This window comes from Cygnus atratus, chromosome 6 (assembly GCF_013377495.2).
Source record: "Cygnus atratus isolate AKBS03 ecotype Queensland, Australia chromosome 6, CAtr_DNAZoo_HiC_assembly, whole genome shotgun sequence".
In the NCBI taxonomy this organism is placed as follows: domain Eukaryota; kingdom Metazoa; phylum Chordata; class Aves; order Anseriformes; family Anatidae; genus Cygnus; species Cygnus atratus.
In genome coordinates this window covers 23,968,790-23,987,548 of record NC_066367.1, presented here as the reverse complement: position 1 = coordinate 23,987,548, position 18,759 = coordinate 23,968,790, and the positions used below count along the sequence as shown (strand labels likewise).

Genomic DNA, 18,759 nt, shown 5'->3' with positions numbered 1-18,759 from the left:
TGCAGCCAGCAGTATAACATGCTAGCTTTCCTAGCACTAAACCTGAAGTAGTTCTCAGCCAACACGTTAGCTTCTCAATATGCTGTTTGAAAGAGGTGAAAATTCTCTCTTCGAAGCCTTACAATTAGGCTAGAATAAAGTCATAAGGTACACTAGAAGGCCAACTGTACAACTGCAACAGGCTATTAAAGTGGAAAAGGGTCATCTGACTAAAAGCATCTTAAGTGTATTAACGTTGTCTGTCCTTCTCCAAGATACAGAACAAGCCACAGGACAGTGGGAGGGAAGAGAAGAAGAGGGCATTATCTTAACGAAACGATCACTACAAATACACATTTAGAAAGTACATCATTTTACTGTACCTGTGTTAAAAACGAATAAAAGATTTTGTCTTGGCAAAGAACAGGATGAGAAGCCACACGTAACAAAAAGTTTTCCAAACCGATTCTTCTTCTTTCCACAAAATCTGGATCCATGTTATCTGCTGATAGTTTGTGCCAAACAAAGTCAGCCTATTTGAAAAGAAGAGTGTAAATGGCAAATAAATAAGGAACAATACAAAGCAGGCTGCAGTCACAGCTTCCTTACCCTTTTTTCTGGCAAAGGTGGAACAACAATATGTGGATAGGTAACTAACAAATAATTCCTCAACAACTCAAATTCACTGTAACGTCGCCACAGGGAGTCCACTGGGGAGCACTGTCCCTCATTCTGGGACTCAACAGCCCTGAAAAATAAAACAGCATATTTGAACATTAGTAAGCTACCGCCTTCTTCCTCACACCATCAGCAATGAACCTAAAAAGAGTTTCTCAGTAACGATTACCACATAACTTGCTCATAATCTAATCTTAATTTTGTGTCTACAAACTCGATTTAAAAGAAAAATCATTTTGATTTCTGCCTGATAGCGCTCAAAACATCTGTACATGCCAGGAACACAGAAAAAGTCAATGCATTTTCACCACACCACAAACAGGTAGGTCACAGTCCAGTCATACAAGTGGCTTAGTTCACAGCACTATAGAATTAGATATATTTGTCTTGGAACAGTGCTGGGCTCCAAGCCAGCATGACTTCATGAGTCACTGAAGGATACAGTGCATTGCAAGAAGGAATTTACTGTTCATTGGGAGAGTCTCCACTTAAGACAAAAGTTAGATCATCTGTAACAGCCAGAATAATTCAAAATAGAAATAGCGTGAAATTTTAAGTTTTGTTGGTTTGTTTTCAAGAAAAAATAGTAAATTTCAAAGCACTTCCAATCTTTTGTTCTTCTTTTCACATGTAAGGACTAAGGATGTGTAGTCTAATAAACTGGCTCAAGATGCAGTACGCAGGTACAAAAATTGATGCATCTGAACATTTTGTTGAATAGAAAGCCAACATCATCTAGCAAGGGATTAAAGAATTGTATGTTACTAAAAAAGGAGAAATCGTGGAATCTTACGGGATTGAAGAGTCACTAAAAACCTGAAAAAAATAATTCTTCATACAAAACAGTTAAAGCAACCAAAATTCTTTGCGATATCATAAAATAAGTAACAGGTGGATAACACCTCTTGGCAGTTAGCATATGCCAGAATAGACAGAGAGAGCCTTCAGACATGGCACTTAACAGAACCCAGCAATGTCTATGCCTACCTTAGTTCTTACATTAAGTGACTACTTAACGTACAAAGCCCTGGCAAAAACCTATATGGAAGACTATTAACTGTGTTATGAGATTATCACAGATTAACTGAAGTTGAAAGGGAATCTGCAGGTCTGTAGTCCAACTCCCCTGCTCAAAGCAGGTTGCTCAAAGCCATTTCCAGTTGGGTCTTGAATATCTCAGAGTGCAGAGACTGCAACCATTCTGGGCAACCCATTCCTGACAGACTTCTTCCCTATGAAGACCTGCATAGTAAAGAAGTTCTCATTTAAATGGGATTTCCTGTATTTGAATTTGCGGCCACAGCTTCTCTTTCACACTACGCAGCTCTTGAATTCGTAAGAACTTTATGGACTAAAGTTTTAAAGATATTAAATGATACGTGATCTCTTTAGATATCTTAAAGCTATTCTTAAATCTACAAGGTTGGTTTTCTAGTGACCTTACTGAAAAACAAACAACCCTGCCGCAGAGCAGCCCCATGTATTTGATACACCTAAAAAAATAGAGGTAGTCTTTGTCATCCTTCTCATTCGTCTCATTTGTCATTCCCCTCATTAGAGAGGAACAGCACTGCTATATCCTCTCGCTTTGAAAAATAAATTGTGGTTCCACTTTGAGATTGAAGTAATATAATACAGAATTACACAATAGGAATTTTTAAAAATGAATAGGGTAGAACTTCAGTAAGGTAACTGATGTTGTAGGAAGAAAATTCGCAGGGAGAAAGAATAAAGGACAAGGCTGTACTCATAAAAACAATTCAACCTAAACTGCTGCAGATTCAAACTGTTTCAGACTGACTTAAGAAAAAAGGCCAGCACACTGTTGACAGCCACTAAGTCACACTGCAAACAGCCTACAGTATGTTTGTAGGAAGAATTTCCTTATTACAGAGTATTTTGACTCAAAGTCATAACTACAACCATGATATTTTGGAGAGAGTACGTTTAGCTTAGCACTGGGCTGACAGGCTGTGTGGCATTCCTCGCTACACAAACATTGCATTATTTAAACATTTCAGTTATCCAATTCTTGAAAAGCACGTATTTGCTGATTGTACTATTGCTGGGCCGGAGGTTAATTTATGTAGATAAGGAATTAAGCTATCAGGCCCCAGTAGATTAGTTGCCTGGCTGAAAGCTGAAGATGCAAACCTGTCTTTCCTAGAAAAGAAACTCCCAACAGGATTTGGGAAATAATTTGACCATTAGAGACACTCACATAGAAGTACTTCAGAATTAGAGAACCTTCAAATCTCCAACTTCAGCAGCTATGACTCAGTTACACGGACTTACAACAGAGGCTTCAAGAGCACTACTTCTGCATGGGTTATTACTGACACTTAAGCAAGACTGCCGCCATCAATACACCACAGGATTACGTAGACCCTGCCTGAGAACATACTGCACAAGCAAACAGGAATAGGAAGAGAATAAAAATGCAGGCCAGGCCAGCTCTGAGAACGCAGCCATGTTGCAAAAGGGTTCATCCACACTGAAGATGCGTCCTACTGGTAGGGCAGCAGCGTCCAGCAGAGACTTGCCTGAAGCCAGGCAGATGCACCACACCGAGCGAAGCTGACTGCAGCTACCCTCACACTGAAGGCAGGAGGATTTCTGATCCCAACCTCAGGTGTGGAACAAGGGGTTCTCCACAACAAAATAAATCAGGAAGAAACTGTAGGATGCATTTAGTCCACAGCTATTAAATATCTCTGTCACTCCTATGTACAACCAATCCTGGACACAACAAATGCAACCCAGGGATGGGCATATGTGTTAGTTCAACTGACTCCTCTTTCCAGTTTTTTTTTTCTGTAAAAGGAGAGCTTTGCTACTCATTTATTTAAAATCTTAAGCTCACATTTAAAACCGACTGCATCACCTTATAACTAGAGGCCAGCTAGGTATGCATACCCTACTGACAGTTTGTGGCAGCCTAACACAACTCAGACACACATCAGAGTGACAGAGGCTTAATAAGTCCCTCCCAAAGTAAACTGCAAAAAGGAAGTTTGCTTTCTATTTTTTTTTTTAATATCATTCTTGTTTTTCCTCCTTGTTAATATGAGCCCTACAGGAAAGATACTGTTGATTGCGGTTATTTTCACTTAACTTATTCTACACGTTTTTATTACCGTAAGCAACTTTGAATATAAAGTTTTCTATCTCCTGAATACTAACTCTTCAGAAAAGTCCATTTGGGTGTCTCATTTCAACACAGCATGTACTTAGAAGTTCTCTTCTGCCTATGATCCAACCAATTCCCAAGGCAGTACAGGTCTAATCTTACACTTATCACCTTCTGAATAATCTTGTGAGCCCCTACAGCATCGATGAGGTCAGCTCACAGAAGAAAGAAAAGTTCCTTTCTTTAAAGTTTCTGGTCCAGACATTCCTACTCCATTTTCAAGTGCACTTCTTTAGAAGTACAACTTCACAAGATGTTAGAAAAGACCTATCCAGAATTCCGGTAGCATGCATTTGGAAGTGGTCTCAACATAGCACTCTCATACCAATACAATAACAACATAAATAAGTAGAATAAAGTTAAGTAACTTGTTTTCCATAGCTGATCTGCCTTCACTTACCCAGCTCAGGCTTGCCATTCCTCCCCACAGCCATCTTTGCCAAGTCAGCTTTATCATGAAGAAGTTGACCTGTATTTTCCTTAAAACTCTCAATTCCTGCACTTTATTGTCATTAATTCTAGCACCACAAGTCTAGGAAAAGAACCAAAAAAAAGCACTCTGCTACAAACAGAAGAAAGAGAAATGAAATAAAGAAGAATCTATTTATAAATTTTAAAGTTCCTTCATAGACTCAGGTCTACTTGATAAAGAACATGTCCTCTACATCTGAAATATAGACTTCAGGTCAGAAGAGAACGCACTTATATTCCAGGTTCCTATCCGTTCCTACAAATACTGAAGGAAGGCAAATACATCAATAGGATCATCACATATTTTAATAGCATAGCACTTCATTTATCACTTGCAATGGCTCAGGTCAACACACCATCAGTAAGCCATCACTGTAAGAGAGAGCAGCCTTCTGACAGAAGAATGCTCCAGTGTAAATTATACCCTTAATGCTTCATGGCTGCTTTGCAGAGTTAACTATACACTAGAAGCCACAAAGACAGACCGTTTGGAGTCTTAAATGTGCTTTTTGCTTTTTCAAGCAGCCTGCTACAACAGCTTTATACCTGCCAGAATTAACAACACGTTCATTATCTAAAAAGAAAAAAATAACACAGTAATCAATAGTAACATCTCGGTCTACACACCAAAAGAAAAAAGAATCAAGAGATTAAATAGGAATTTTTTTTTTGAAAAGCTGTCTAGAAGCGTAGGGCTTCAGCTGGGAAAGACCACAGCTCTATAGATACCTTGCCCTAAGTCAAAGCCAACTTGTACTACCGCAGCGGTGACTCGGGGACCCTGTTACTTTAGTTTTGTGTCCAAGAGAGGCCTCGAGAACTTGAGGAGGAAGGAAGCAGACTGATGACGCCGCCCAGATCATGCTGCTCTCCACACCGAGGTCTGGCCAGTTGAAGGTCCAGCCTCAGTTTGTTCTGAGGAGATGGATCCGTGTACAGGAGGCTAGGCTACCCTAAACCCAAGTTAATCGAGCTTTACAGCCCTTATTAGGGGCACACGAGCCTCATTTTGCACCCTGAAGAAACAGATTAAATTGCAGTTTAGATGACTGCTAGAGAACCTTGCAGGCCAAACTTGCCTGGGCAGTTTGCTCTTTTTTGCAGTTCTTTGCCCAAATTCCCATTGCAAAAAGCAACACCCTAATCGCGGCACACCTCAGCAAGAGTCTCCCGTGCACGTACTACGCTCTGTGCCTTGTCTGCATGATGGGGATTGCTGCTGCCCCTGCCCTGGCAGCACCCACCCCAGCTGTTTTCCAAGAGGCAGTGAAACTTCCCTGGTAACAGCTGCAGGGAGAAGACAACATCTCAGGACAGCTGTGCAACATCCAAAAAAGCAGCTATGCTTCTCCAGTTAACCCATCTGAGTAAGTTTAAGATGCATTTTAAAGTTATTAATACTAGTTTAAAATCCCCCTTCCACCCAAGCCTTGACAAAGTCAAAGCAACCAGATTCTGCACAAGACTGCGCAGCTGAGTAAAGGACAGGAGCAGCAGTTCTTTGGAAAGCTGTGGCACGAAAGTACTGAACAGCCCTCAATTATAAGCCTACATCCACACAACTGCCTTTTAAACAAGGTTTAAATAAAAAAAAAAGAGTTTGAAACTGCAAGGATGGATTTGGGACAGGCAAGCACAATAAGAGAAATCCCTTTTTTTTTTTTTTTTAATTGCACCAAAAAATGTCCCCACCTGGTTACATTATGAGACCATAAAATATCACCAATTACAAGAGTGTTTCTCCCCAGGAACACCGCTCCAGAAAGGAAGTGGAAATCCACAAAAGTACTCGTTACACTTAATACCTTCATTACCATCTAATTTTTTAGACCACATTATGAACTCTACCATTAAATACAAGCACTGCAGACCAGTTTCAATTAAGATTATAATCACTTGTTGACGTTCAGTCAAACTTCTCAATTTGTTTTGGTTTTAAAAACACAATATAATACTTGTACAGTGTTCAGGCAGGAAAACCATATGTTTCCCCTCTAAGTACAGTTTTAACAATGCACGTTATTCATTGAATGAACCAACCTGCCTGAAAAAAAAAATTAAAGGACAAAATTGAAACCTCCAGCTTTTACATTCATAACTGATGTTATCGTAAGCGATTAGAAAATTACATTACTCCAAAAGCCGCGTTCATTTGCCTTAATTTGACGTGCCAATGTGAAAACTTCAGTCCATCTAATTAACCTCTTCCCATTTGCCATTTAAAACTAATTATCTTAAATGAGCCATTAAACAATTCCTAATGCAATAAAAGGAGGAATGGCTGCAAAATATTAAATCAGAAGAGAAGGAAATATATTAGTTTATTTCCCTGTAAAGCCAATCACCGCTTCAGTTGCGGAGGCAGTAAGTGAGCTTTCAGCCTTTGACCTTCCAGCTACTTCCACTCCCCTGCAGCGGACAACGTTCATGCTCTGTGAAGATGAATACCATTCAAGGGCGCTTTTTCTATTCGATATCTAAAAAACGGTCTATGCATTTCGGCCTCTCAACAAACAGAAAAAGGATTGTTACAGATCGACTATGTACTCTGTGAGTCACCGAAAGGTACCTGGCAAGCTGTATGGCAAAGAGGCAGTTCTCCTGCCAGAAGGTGACCAAAAAAAAGCCACCTCACCATGAAAATCATCAGCTGAAGAGTGCTGTTTTTAATTAAAATACACATCTACTAGGCAGGCCAATGATTCATAGTATCAATTGAGTAAAAGCCAGCAGCAAACTGAGTTTTCAACTCTTCCATCTTTTTTCTGCCTCCTGACTCTCCTGTTTAAACCTCATACTGAATTCGGACTTTCTTGTGTTCTTTCTAACACTTCCTTTGGATGGAGCAAACGATCTTCCCGACTCTCAATGACCAGAAAGCTGCATTTTTGCAGTTATACTAGAAGACAGCATGCCCCTTTTGGCATTTGTTCTGTGCTACCCCCACGAAACACATGCTGGGCAACATGGAACAGGAGACTTTGGGAAAGGGACTCAAAGAAAGCATAGCAAGGGATAAATTCTTGAAGTCCCGTGGTGCTACATCAGTGCCACTGAACTCTGACCTAGCTGGCTACTGGTTTCCAAGCCCATTTCTCTCAGAGTAGTCTTCATGTAGTCAGCTACCAGGCTGCACAAAGTTGTGTTATGTTTTCCTAAAGCCACACACACAAAAGAAAAAATAATTACATTCACTATCTTCACCCCAAGGACGAGGCTAGAGATCTGAAAGCCAGCAAGGACGGAAGCAGAGTTAGCTTGATGAAGTGCCCTACTACTACAGAAGAAGCTGTTTATGGAGTATGGGAAAGAAAGGCATCCCTGTATGGACTATAATTAAAACAAGCAAATTGCAGTTCATCAACACAGAGCATTCAGAGGTCCTTTATACCCTGGTTAATTTTCAGCCCTGTCACAAAAAACAGGAATGTACGAGACAGGGAGTCAAATTCTCAGTTTTATACCATTTCAGTTCTTGCAGCTTGAAGAAGATTCTGGTATGAGACACAGATGCCTACATTTCTAATAAGCAAACAACTGTGAATTTAGAGGGCCTGGATATTTGCATTTTCCCTTACAGGAAGCAAATGATACCCTGAGCACCTGCATTGCAAGAAGGAATATTTAGTTACACATCTTAATGATAAGAATTTGTACTTCCCTTAATGCCATTTCACACAAAGAGGTGGAAGTGTTCATCTGTTCTCACAGGGAGAATGTAAGAGCTGAGTTATTTTTAAATAACTGTATAGTTTAACGGAAGCTGTGAAACAAACTGACTTCAAGACTAATTGAACGGAAATAGCTCACCACAAAAATCCACTAAGCTAATGCAGAAAGGTGTAAACCAAGACTAAAGGAGATGCTTTCAGGAAGCATGACCCTTGGAATTTGCCGAGACTCTGGTGGTCTACAGCAGTGAAGTTTGTTTTGTCTCATAAAAAAAAAAAACTACATCGAGGTGCACTATCACTTACAAAAAAATCAACAAGTCACATGAAAATGTAAGAATAGTAATAAATCTTCTCATTTTGAAAAGAAAAAGGAAGCAATATCATCAATTATATTCTGAAAACAGCTTTGTCTGAGCTAGCAAAACTAACTTGTTAAAAGTTGAAGTAGTCAACTCCTGTTCTGTAACAAATATACGGTGGCTTTAATTGCATCCACCTTGTGCCTCATTCACCAAGTCGCACACAACTCTTCGATTCAAATCGAAGTTAAATCCTAGATAGCAGTAACAGCGGAACCCCAGTTCACATGAGTGTAACACAACTATTAAGTGGTCGTCCTTTTATATTACTATAAACTGAGTTTTATTCTTCAGCTCCAAAATATCCTATTACCCACAGACAAATTGCTGTGAAGCCCACCTACGGCTACAGGCTCAGCAGGAAGCACATTTAATAGTCAGCAATTATATTTATGCAAGAAATTTTGCCTTCTCAGCAAAAGGAATAGAGAAACTATTTTATCAGAGATGTGACAAACCCACATTTTCAATAGTGCTGTGACAAACATGTAATTGGTCTTGGTATTTGCTGACCACAGAACAAAATAAATCTTAATGAAAGAAGGCAATCTGGGCAGCAAAACACAGTTTTGCCACTAGGAAGGAACCACTGGGAAAGACCAGCAGGAGAGAGCTTAAAGTAATGTAAGGATGATTGAGAAAGGAGATGCAGTCAGCATGTTCTAGGGCTGCCTAAAGATGCCCCCAGAGTATACTCCATATCACAATTAGATACCAGTGATTCCAATTTCCTTCTCTTCCCACTGAGAAATACCAATAAAGGAAAAATAGCATTAGCTACGTGAGAAGATATGGTCTTTGATATCAATACACTGTAAAAGTATTCTTAAAACATCTTAACAAGTGTCAAAGAGCTACAGTATTTTAAAAACGTGACTAAAATCCAAAGCAGAAGTACAGTATGAAGTTTAGCAAAATACAGTAAATGTATCCCGTCTGCACCACGGTCAGTACGGCTGGTACGTCTCTGCATTTGAGCCAGCAACTAGAAAACTTAGGCTGCATTTTGCTAAGGCTGTGAAGAGTTCAAACTGTTTTGTTTCAGAGAGTTTTATCTATACAGCCCATCATTCCTGAGACAAGGCCCAACAGTTACAACTGTTAATGTACAAAAGACAGATGCAAAACTCCTAATAAAGTTTAATTTTGAAATCCTTGCTTCAGCTGAATAAGCTGACTCCTGTTGTGCAGGATCATCTGTGACTGTTTGGGAAGGAGCTATAAGTAAGAGATTTTTAAGCTTTGTTCACTACTCGATACTTAAAATTGCGAGTTGTATTTGGGGTACTAAGTGCGTTAACCATACTTGGTAATATTAATCTTACAAACAGAAGAGGACTGAAAGCAGTAAATTCTCCAGTGAAAGTTCAAACTAGTATGAAGGAAGGAAATAGTTAATTAACCCCTACCCTAGAACATTTACAAGGAGTTCTGCTTGATCTGATCACCACATACACTTCAAACGCTAGCGGAGCAGTAAATTTTGACCACATGACCTAAGTCAAGAGACTTCTTTATTTCCTTGTGATCCCAAACAAGTCTAACCATTACTTTAGACCACAAAGCACAACCTCTCTCACACACAGGCTGCATATACAACCTTATATATACAGATATAAATTTATCCAACCCATACAGTTGTTGACACTGTGTTAAAGCAATACCTTCCAAGCACACATTTTTCCACCTAGCTTCAGACGTAGAGTTACAGTGCAGAGTTAGGCAAAACCAGCGTTAGTACTGAACTGCAGATCAGATGCCAAGTTTTTGCAGGAAAAACTCCTCCAGAGTACATTGTTATCACGTAACAAATCATAAACCAACTAAATCCCCTCATCAGCTGTACCTGAATATTTTCATGGGGTAAGGAGGGACAACCTGTTTGGAATGGCACATCCAGGTCAACTGAGAGCAAATTCTCATCACCCACCTTGTCTCAATGAGGTAAGCAGTATATGTTTCTTGCATGTTCATGGCATTTCTCCCAGTCCGCTTTTCTGCTTCTGAAACAGTGATTTCCATTTTTTTTGCTAAACAGTCTTCCATCTTTTTAGAGGGAGGAAAATAAAGATTCATGTAACATTAGCCACGCAAAGCAAAAGCTACTAACCCTACCTCTCCTTCACCCACACCACTATCATTTAGTGGCAGGTCTCTACAGAATAAAGGCTCCGGCAGTGTTTCATTTTATAGCTCTGCTTTGTGCCACACTTGCAAATGAAAACAGAAAACCTGCTTTGGGGATAAAACAAAGTCAACAAACAGCTTTGAACACCTTTAGTCATCAGGAGCTGGGAAGACAGAGAATGAAGAAATTTTTCCTACAAGTAACAAAGTAATTTTTTTTTAAACACAAATAGTTCTCAGTACTTCCTACTCAGTCACTTCCCTACCACCAGTGAATTCCCCCACCAGACACCTGAGATGCATGCAGCCACTACTCCCCTTTCACAGGGAGGAGAGTACATCCTGAATGAGATTCCACTTTTGTTGTTGTTTTTAAATCTGTGAGGACGATGGTTCTCTCTCACACAACCAGGTAGAAGTCGGTTAGGACCGCACGCCCCCCCCGGGCAGGCAGAGAGCTCCGGGGACCTCTAGCCGAACCCAGCCAGGAGATGGATCCCTTTGTGCAATTCGGGGTGGCATGGGGGCGCAAGCCGAGAAGTAAAAAATAATAATTACGATTATCGCCACGGAGGCAGACAAGGCATGAACCCCTCTGACACCGACCAGAAAAGCTGGCACCCCCTGCTTGGAGGGGCAGCCGAGAAGAGCTCTTCCCACCTGTAGCCCCGCGGCGAGCAGCGCAGAGCCACCGGGCCTCACCTCCCCCCCGGGCCCGGCCTCCCCGCTCCGCCCGAGCCCCGCGACCCCTCCCCGGGCCGGCGGCGCGGCGGCCGGGCAGCGCGCTCAGGAAAGGCCGGTGCTCGGTCCTCCTGGGTAGGCCGCGCCGAGGCCGGAGGCCCGCGGCGGGGGGCAGCCGGGCCGAGGCCGCCGCCGCCGCCGCCGCCGCCGCCGCCCCCGCACCCTCACCGTGTCCGGGGGCTGAGGCTCGCTGCCGGGCGCGGCGCCGTCCTCCTCCGGGCGGCTCTCGCTCGGCTCGGCCTCGGAGCTCTCCATGGGGATAAGGGGCTCGGCCGCCTCCCTCCGCGCAGGCGCTGAGGCCGGCTCCGGCGGCCAAACTCATCGCAGGTCCTAGAGAGAGCGGCCGGGGCGGGCTCACGGCGGCACCGGGGGAAGGTGGCGCCGCTGCCGCGGCCCGCCCCGGGTGCTGGCGGTCCGTGCTCCAGCGCCGGGCGTATCGAGGCCTCTGGCTCCCTGCCCCGGCTTCACGGCCGCCTGCTGAAGTCCCCTCGTGGAGGGCCCGGCCGGGCATCTCGGCCGTGAGGAGGGAGAGACTTCAGTCAGTTCGCCCTGAAGCAGCTTTATGCCTCCCCTCCGCAGGGACCGGCCTTTAGCTGTCCCCTGGGTGGTCGTGCCTGCGCTCGTCCTCGTTCAGTTACATGTTTGTAACATGGAGATGCTTCTTGTCTTCCTCTCCTGGTTCTCAGGTCATCGAGGAGTTTCTGATGCACTCACATGGGTTTTCCATGCAGCATCCATCCTAGCTGACCTCTGTAGCAAGACAACTTGGCACTTTGCTTTACAGAGTTTCTCTCACTAGCTGTCAACTTTCCCGTGAGATGTTTGTTAACATTTGGCAGCTCGATTTTGCTTTTGTTTTTGTAAAGCCCACCAGCCTGTTATTTTTCTGCTCTTATTCCTTTACATCACTCCTTTACAGGCACCAAAGGACTCCTCCGTGCTCTGTTTGCTTTTACTTACCCTCTCTTCTGCCCTATGTTCTCCATGGGCTCCTTCCAGGCGGTGCTGTGAAATCCAGATAGGCATTCTTTTCCCTTCCCATTGTGCCTGAAGTGTGTCCCGTCATGGATGGACTGCCACCACGCTTGTCCGAGAGGTACCTGGGTAGTTAAAATCCCCTGAGTTCACCTCTTCGGAAGTCTCTGCTGTTATTTAATAAAAGCTTCAGCTATCTCCTTTCTTCTCATTGAGCAGGAACAAGCCCTCACTGTGCTTTCATGTGATGCCGTCTTTTCAGAGGGATGTTCAGCAGCTCTGCCCCTCAGCTCCTCCTGAACATCAGACTGCCAAAATGTTCCTGGTGTGTGTACATACATACATATACACATAGTGTGTATGTGACAAATCCATACCATTATCGCAGCCTTTGGGTTTGACAGATCCATACCATAGCCTTTGGGTTTATTCCCCCAGAACCCCATGGTGCCCACACAGTCCTTGTCCAGCTGGTAAACTGGACAAAGAGGTTCTTCCTATCTGTTCCTTGTAGTTCAAACTTCATTTCAGACTCTCAGCAGCTGCCTTGTCATTCCCCTAAGGTTTTCCATTTTTGCACCAGATTTGTGCCTTGATTCAGGCACGACATTTTTTATGTGCTTATGTAGCTTTTTTTTCCTACCTGCCCTTTTCAAACCCAGGTTAAAGGCCACTTCAGGGGACTGAAGAACTGATACTATGAGTTTCTTTGTTTTGCTTTCTTGTGCTTTGAGCAGGAAACATTTTTTTAGTGTTGACCAGGGCTGAATTTGCATACATTTTTCATCCAAAAATTAATCTTTCTCTTTCAACAACAATTAAAATAAATCACAAAATCCCCTTTGAAGATCCCATGAATGAATATTTGGCGTCTGGTTTCTATTCTGTTGTCTTCAATGTTTATTCAACTTTTTCCTCAGATTGTTTGAACTGATACCTCCTTTCCCACCCCTCCACCACTGTAGCTGGATGGAGTTTCCCAAGCTTTTTCACAAAAGGCTTGCCTAGAACAAAAGTTTTTTACAAATATGTGAACTCTGATTTGTCCTTTGAATAGGATTGATTTAAGATTTGTTTTCTAAACCCAAAGTCCAGTTTAGATGTAAAAGCATGATTGCACATTGTAAGACAAAGTCTGTTTTCCATTAGGGTATGGTCTTATGTTTACTCAAGATGTACATTAAGATACATACCTTGTATCAATTACACTCGCATTTGCAGGATGTGCATACTGAAATTTTTCAGATCCATATCAGCAGCGTAATGGAAATATTTATGTGAAGCTCATACAGGATATCATACTTTGCATTAAATATTTTTATTATGGAAACAACATTATCAATAACATACAGTAATATTTTGCAGTTATATCATCCAGTCATTTCAAAAACTATTTTCAGCTTTGATTTTTCTTATTACTCCTAAAAAGTAGAGATGTGGCGTAGTACAGATTTGGAGAAGAATGAATACACTACATAGGTTGGAAAAGGGTACCAGTAAGAGGATCCAAATCAAGATGATCAACTGCCTGGGAAACCCTCACGTACATTATAGCCTGGGGAGCATTAGAGGGAAGTGTGAGATGTCCTCATGACAAACTAGCGTGCAACAAAGAGCTCTTTGGTAAGCATCAAAGGCCCCACAGCTGTACAGAGTGCTCCTCCTGAGCCATGTTTCCCCCACACACAGCCTGCAAAGTGGGCTAACAGTCTTTTCTTACAGATAAACTGAGACAAAGTGAAAGGTCTCTCCATCTGGGTGATCGTCAGACCTGTGAATAAAACCCAACATTCAAGATTGTCTCTAGGTCTAACAAGCTGATCACGCAACTTTTCCTGAAGGACCTGAAAGGCTGAGAGTTGGTCAGAATTTATCACCAGTGTCCAGGTTGGGAAGGTATTTTTTTCAGTGCAGTATCATGGCACGGCACCCAGATCTTAGCCAGCTCTGGTCCCAGCACAGTAGTGCTTTTAAGAGTACTTCCAAGACTTCTATTTGGTCAAAATAAGCTTTAGTGTTTCCCCCAAAGCTAGACACAACCACTCTTGCAGTCAGGCTCTCTTTAGACCTGGCATCCATTCCATATCTATTTTAGGGGATGTTTTTTAGGGTTCCCCCAGCCTGCTCCCTGGGACTGGGCACCTCCCAGTTCAGCTGCTGCTGAAATAACCCCAGTGCGTGCCTGCCCTGAGCCAAAGCAGGATGGTCAGGAGTTTGCCTTCAAAGGCACATTTCTGATCTGCAGTTCAGGCTCCTGGATCCTATGATAATTTCACAATACAAAGATCATGAGTCAGGCTGTCAAACTGTTCATGCCTCCTTCTGCCAGCTATTCCCTCAGACCTGAAGGTGCTTGCTAACCGGAGGCCTCCAGCTGATGTGATGACAGCTTTTGGTCTCCAAAGCCTGATTCTCATTGAAGACCCTGGTGTCTGTCTGCACGTGGTGTCACTGGTACGGATGGTGCAGAAAAAAGTGTTTGTGTATGTTTCCCAAGAAAACACAGAGGGGAAATGGAGAAAGTATCACACTTGAATAGCTGCTTTAGCATGGAAGAGCGCGGGAGGAAGGAGGAAAAGTAGGTTGAAAAAGAATAAAAGGGAAATCCTTTCCTCGTATAGGTCCATCTTCCTCCTAGACATACTTCTATATCATCTAAATGGCTGTGTGAAATGGCCATTAAACAGTAGAAAAAGCAATATTTAGTTAATTATTCAGAGAAAAAAAAACTCATCGAAAGGAAAGTGGAGAGTGGAAAAGAGATTTGGGTGTTCTTCGGAGGGAGAAAAAAAAAGCAACTGAAATTGGTAGCAGTGTTTTCCATTAACTTTACTAATGGCAGAACTGTATCCATGCGTACAAGATAAAAAGCCAAAACTAATCCACATTTTTGAAAGAATCTGGACAAGAACATCAGCAGTATGAGTGAAAAATTACTGAAAGTGGCTCCAAAAACAGCAAAAAGAAAGCAGTGAGAAAAACCTGAAACTTCACATGAACAAATAAGCAGATTTGGTTCAGAATTGAACAAGAGTAACAACAACAACAAGGTAGTAATGTTGTAAACAGTAGAGATGAGCAAATTAGGCATTTACTTAATCTTGATGCATCTTTGGTCAAGAAGCCTGTTGTATGCAGCCTATGAGAAGTTAGGTCATCTCTGGAGGTGTCCCTGCCCATGGCAGGGGGTTGGACTGGATGATCTGGAAGGTCCCTTCCAACACAAACCATTCTGTGATTCTATGATCCTATGATTCTATGACAAATGCCTTCAGCTCCCACCAGGCAATGGCATCTGAATTTATTAAACCCTATTAAATTAAGCCAGTGTCCTTATGAACACAGGATGGGGATGCCTGCTGAATCAGATCTGCATTTCAGGGTGCACACCCATCCTCCTCAGGTGGCTGCTGCTAGTGGCACAGTAAAACTAACTCCACGTTTATAAGATTGAGGAGTGATGACACTGAAATTCACGGGGTTTAATTAACTGCTAGGACAACTTAGGAGTAGTTGTGATGTTTCAATACAACCACACTACATGCACATAAATTAAGAGTATGAGCATGGATTTATGCTCACTAATAGAAGCAAAGCCCCTGATCCAGTCGAGTAGCTGTTGTGCTTAGGCCTGCCTTTGAAATTTTTGAAGTATAGAACAAACCTCTTCACAACAAAAATACTCATGGACCTTATCCAAAGCCTCAGGACTCAGTCTTAGCACCACCACTGATTTCTACTGATATCAACAGATTTTAAAAAAATAGAAGAAAATGCAAGAGATACTAGTCCGGTCACACAACATGCAAACAATCAAAAGGGCTGAAGGAACACCTTCTGATTAAGAAGTAAACCCAGCATCTTTTTTTGGGTCTAGCAAAGTCCCTCATGATGGTGCCCTGCACAGGGGCGTTCAGTGTCCACATTGGGAGCTTCCAACCCATTGATGGATTGCAGACCCTTGCCTCCTGCAGTGGAAACCCAGGCTGTTTGAAACCTTTGTTTAAATATATGCTGTATTGTTTCAGGTGGCCACAGTTTTATTTTACTTCTCCAGTAAATATCTTCCAGCTCCTAAAGGAGAACTTAGGGAAAACTGCTCCCACAATGCAACTTAAAAACCACCCTGCAGAAACCTTACATTGCTCAGCTTAAATCCAGCCTTCAGTACGTCTTGAGTTATGAGGCTGTTCAGATCACTAATAGAGGAGCAGGGGAATTTACACCAAAAGGCATAAACAAGTCAACAATAAAAATAACCATTTATCTCTTCTTCCTCCCCTGTGCCTTATTCCAAAGGTCACTGTGTTCTCTCGTTGAAACAAAGCTCTATAACGTGAGTTTAGACACTTCAGGCTAAATCCCAGAGTTCTTGCTAACTTTTCTCTAAGTAACTCTGGTGGATTTTTAGTTTGCAGTCTTTCCTTGGATGAGGTCTGAGAAATAGGCAGGTGCTCTGGAGAGGAGCTGTTGGCTGGAGAAAGGCCCAGTTTGGTGGGGCACATGCTGGGGGGCTCCCACCCAACCCTGGGTGACACCACAGTGTTGGGAAAGAAACAAGCTCCCAGCCTTGTCTTCTTCCTATTTTGCAGTTGAGGTTTGCTTACAATACCCTCAGCTAAGCAGATTGAAAATTAACTTTACTGGAGAGTAGGTACAGCTGTTTAGGAAGAGCGGAACAAACATCATTGCCAAGAGCTTCCCATTGCAGAGCTTCCCGTAGAAACCCAACTGCCTCATAAAGATGCCACCATGTGGGGCAGCTGTTGCCTTTCCTCTCATTTGAGTGAGCTCAGGCCACAAGTCTTTCCCTAAGATTATTTTGCGTAAATGGAGAAGCATCACAGAGGATTTGGGTTGGCCCAGAAGCTGTCTGGGATGCACTGGGCACCTGGAAATCTCCCCACTGCCTGTGGCTCAGGCACCTGCCTGAGAGGATGCTGCTCAGGCTTCCTGCTGGCTTCCCAGGTCCTGCGGCTCAACAAATAATATCCAGCACTTCAGCCTGCCCACGCTCACACTTCCAAGCTGTACGGCGTGTTTTCTCAATGTCCACCATTGTTTAAAAAGCCCCTCTGGGCTCCTGCTGAGGACATTATTTCTCTCCAAGTTTCCCGGCGCAGCAGGGGATCCTTCCTGGTTTTAAAGAGGCTCCCATTGATCATGAATAATCTGTGGCGTTCCCAGCAAAAGCCTTGTCCAGCTTCCTCATAACGCGCAGAAGGGCTCCCATTTGAAAAATCCAGCTGACAGCCCGAGTGAGCTGTGGGCATGCTGAAATGCTGTAAGCCAGAAAGTAGAAAGCTGGCAGGTCACACAAAGAAACCACCGTGCAAACTGCAATTTCAGTATGCTGATTGGAAAATAATGTCTTTCTGAAAGTTGACTAAGAATTTGCTTGTCCTTTATTCCTAAACAACCCTACCTCAACTGTCGTAACTGAGGCCAACCCATCCCTTCTATGTTAATACTACTTAGCACATGTGAAGATGTCCAGCTTGATCTAAAGACAACTAAGTGATGGAGAACAATTTTGGACCTTTCCCAGGACGTGAGCCGATGGTAAGGACAGAAGGCCATTTCTGCATGGAGGACAGGCTAAGCTGTGTCTGGGCACTCTGAAGCAACAGGGAGCACACCAAGCAGCTCTCTGCAGAGGTGTGCTTCTGTGGCCATGGCATAGCCATGTATTTATTGGCCATATCTGTACCCCATCTAACCCCTCCCCTTTTGTTATAAGTACAGATGAAGGGAAAAAATACTGTAACTTAATTCCCTAGGAGCATAATTTACATAAATAATACACAAAACAAGTGGGTGCAGTTTATTGGAAAAATTCATATAAAGAAAGGACCATACAAATCCTGGCCCTCCAATTCCAACTGAGCAAAATGCTCACTGGTCACGCATCCACATACACGCAAGCGTATGCGTATCCACATCATGTATACACCATACACTGATTAATGAACTAAAAAGTGAAATGGGCAAATAGAAAGCTGGAAACTCACTGACAGAATGCTGAGCAATAGCTGTATTTATCAATAGCTATAAAAAATTAGCCTTACCCTAGGGCAGGCTTTTGGCTGCAAAAAATCTTAATAACATCGTCTCTTTCTCTGCCCCACTTGATTACATTGATCATTATCTTAACATGCTCTGAAGGATGGGGATAGATCATAGGGCAAGAGTTTGAGGATTTTACTCCTACTTTTGCCACTGATTGATTGTGTTAACAACCAAGGCCAGTCAGATTTCTGCCATGTTTCACAGTTTCCCTTTTGTAAGTGGGGATAATATTTCTCACAAGTTTTTGTACAGCAGTTTGAGATCTTGGGGAGAAAGCAGCTATTTAAAGGCTCCGAGTTATTATTTTAGGCCCTGATTCAGAAAAACATATAAGGATATGTTTAAATCCTGCTGCTTTAATGGGTTGAAAGCACCTACTTTAGGCTAAGCTCATAGTGATGTGGTCTTTCTGAAGAAGTTGCCCTAAACCTTCCAGTTATCCCTATGAAAAGCAGAGCCCGTTGAAGCTTGCTTAAAAGACAGAGTTTATGTCTAA

General features: G+C 42.7%; 1 protein-coding gene across 1 annotated transcript in view; it reads right to left on the bottom strand.

The window, feature by feature from the left end:
- Positions 1-11,981, bottom strand: part of SNX4 (sorting nexin 4) — a 34,432-nt gene extending 22,451 nt beyond the window's left edge. The window contains exons 1-4 of the mRNA XM_035569710.2: positions 11,388-11,981; positions 10,282-10,397; positions 589-727; positions 363-512 (exon numbers count right to left, since the gene is read on the bottom strand). Coding sequence (XP_035425603.1) covers positions 363-512; positions 589-727; positions 10,282-10,397; positions 11,388-11,474 — 492 coding nt within the window. The 5' untranslated portion in view covers positions 11,475-11,981. The remainder of the gene's footprint in view (positions 1-362; positions 513-588; positions 728-10,281; positions 10,398-11,387) is intronic.
- Positions 11,982-18,759: the final 6,778 nt, after the last annotated feature.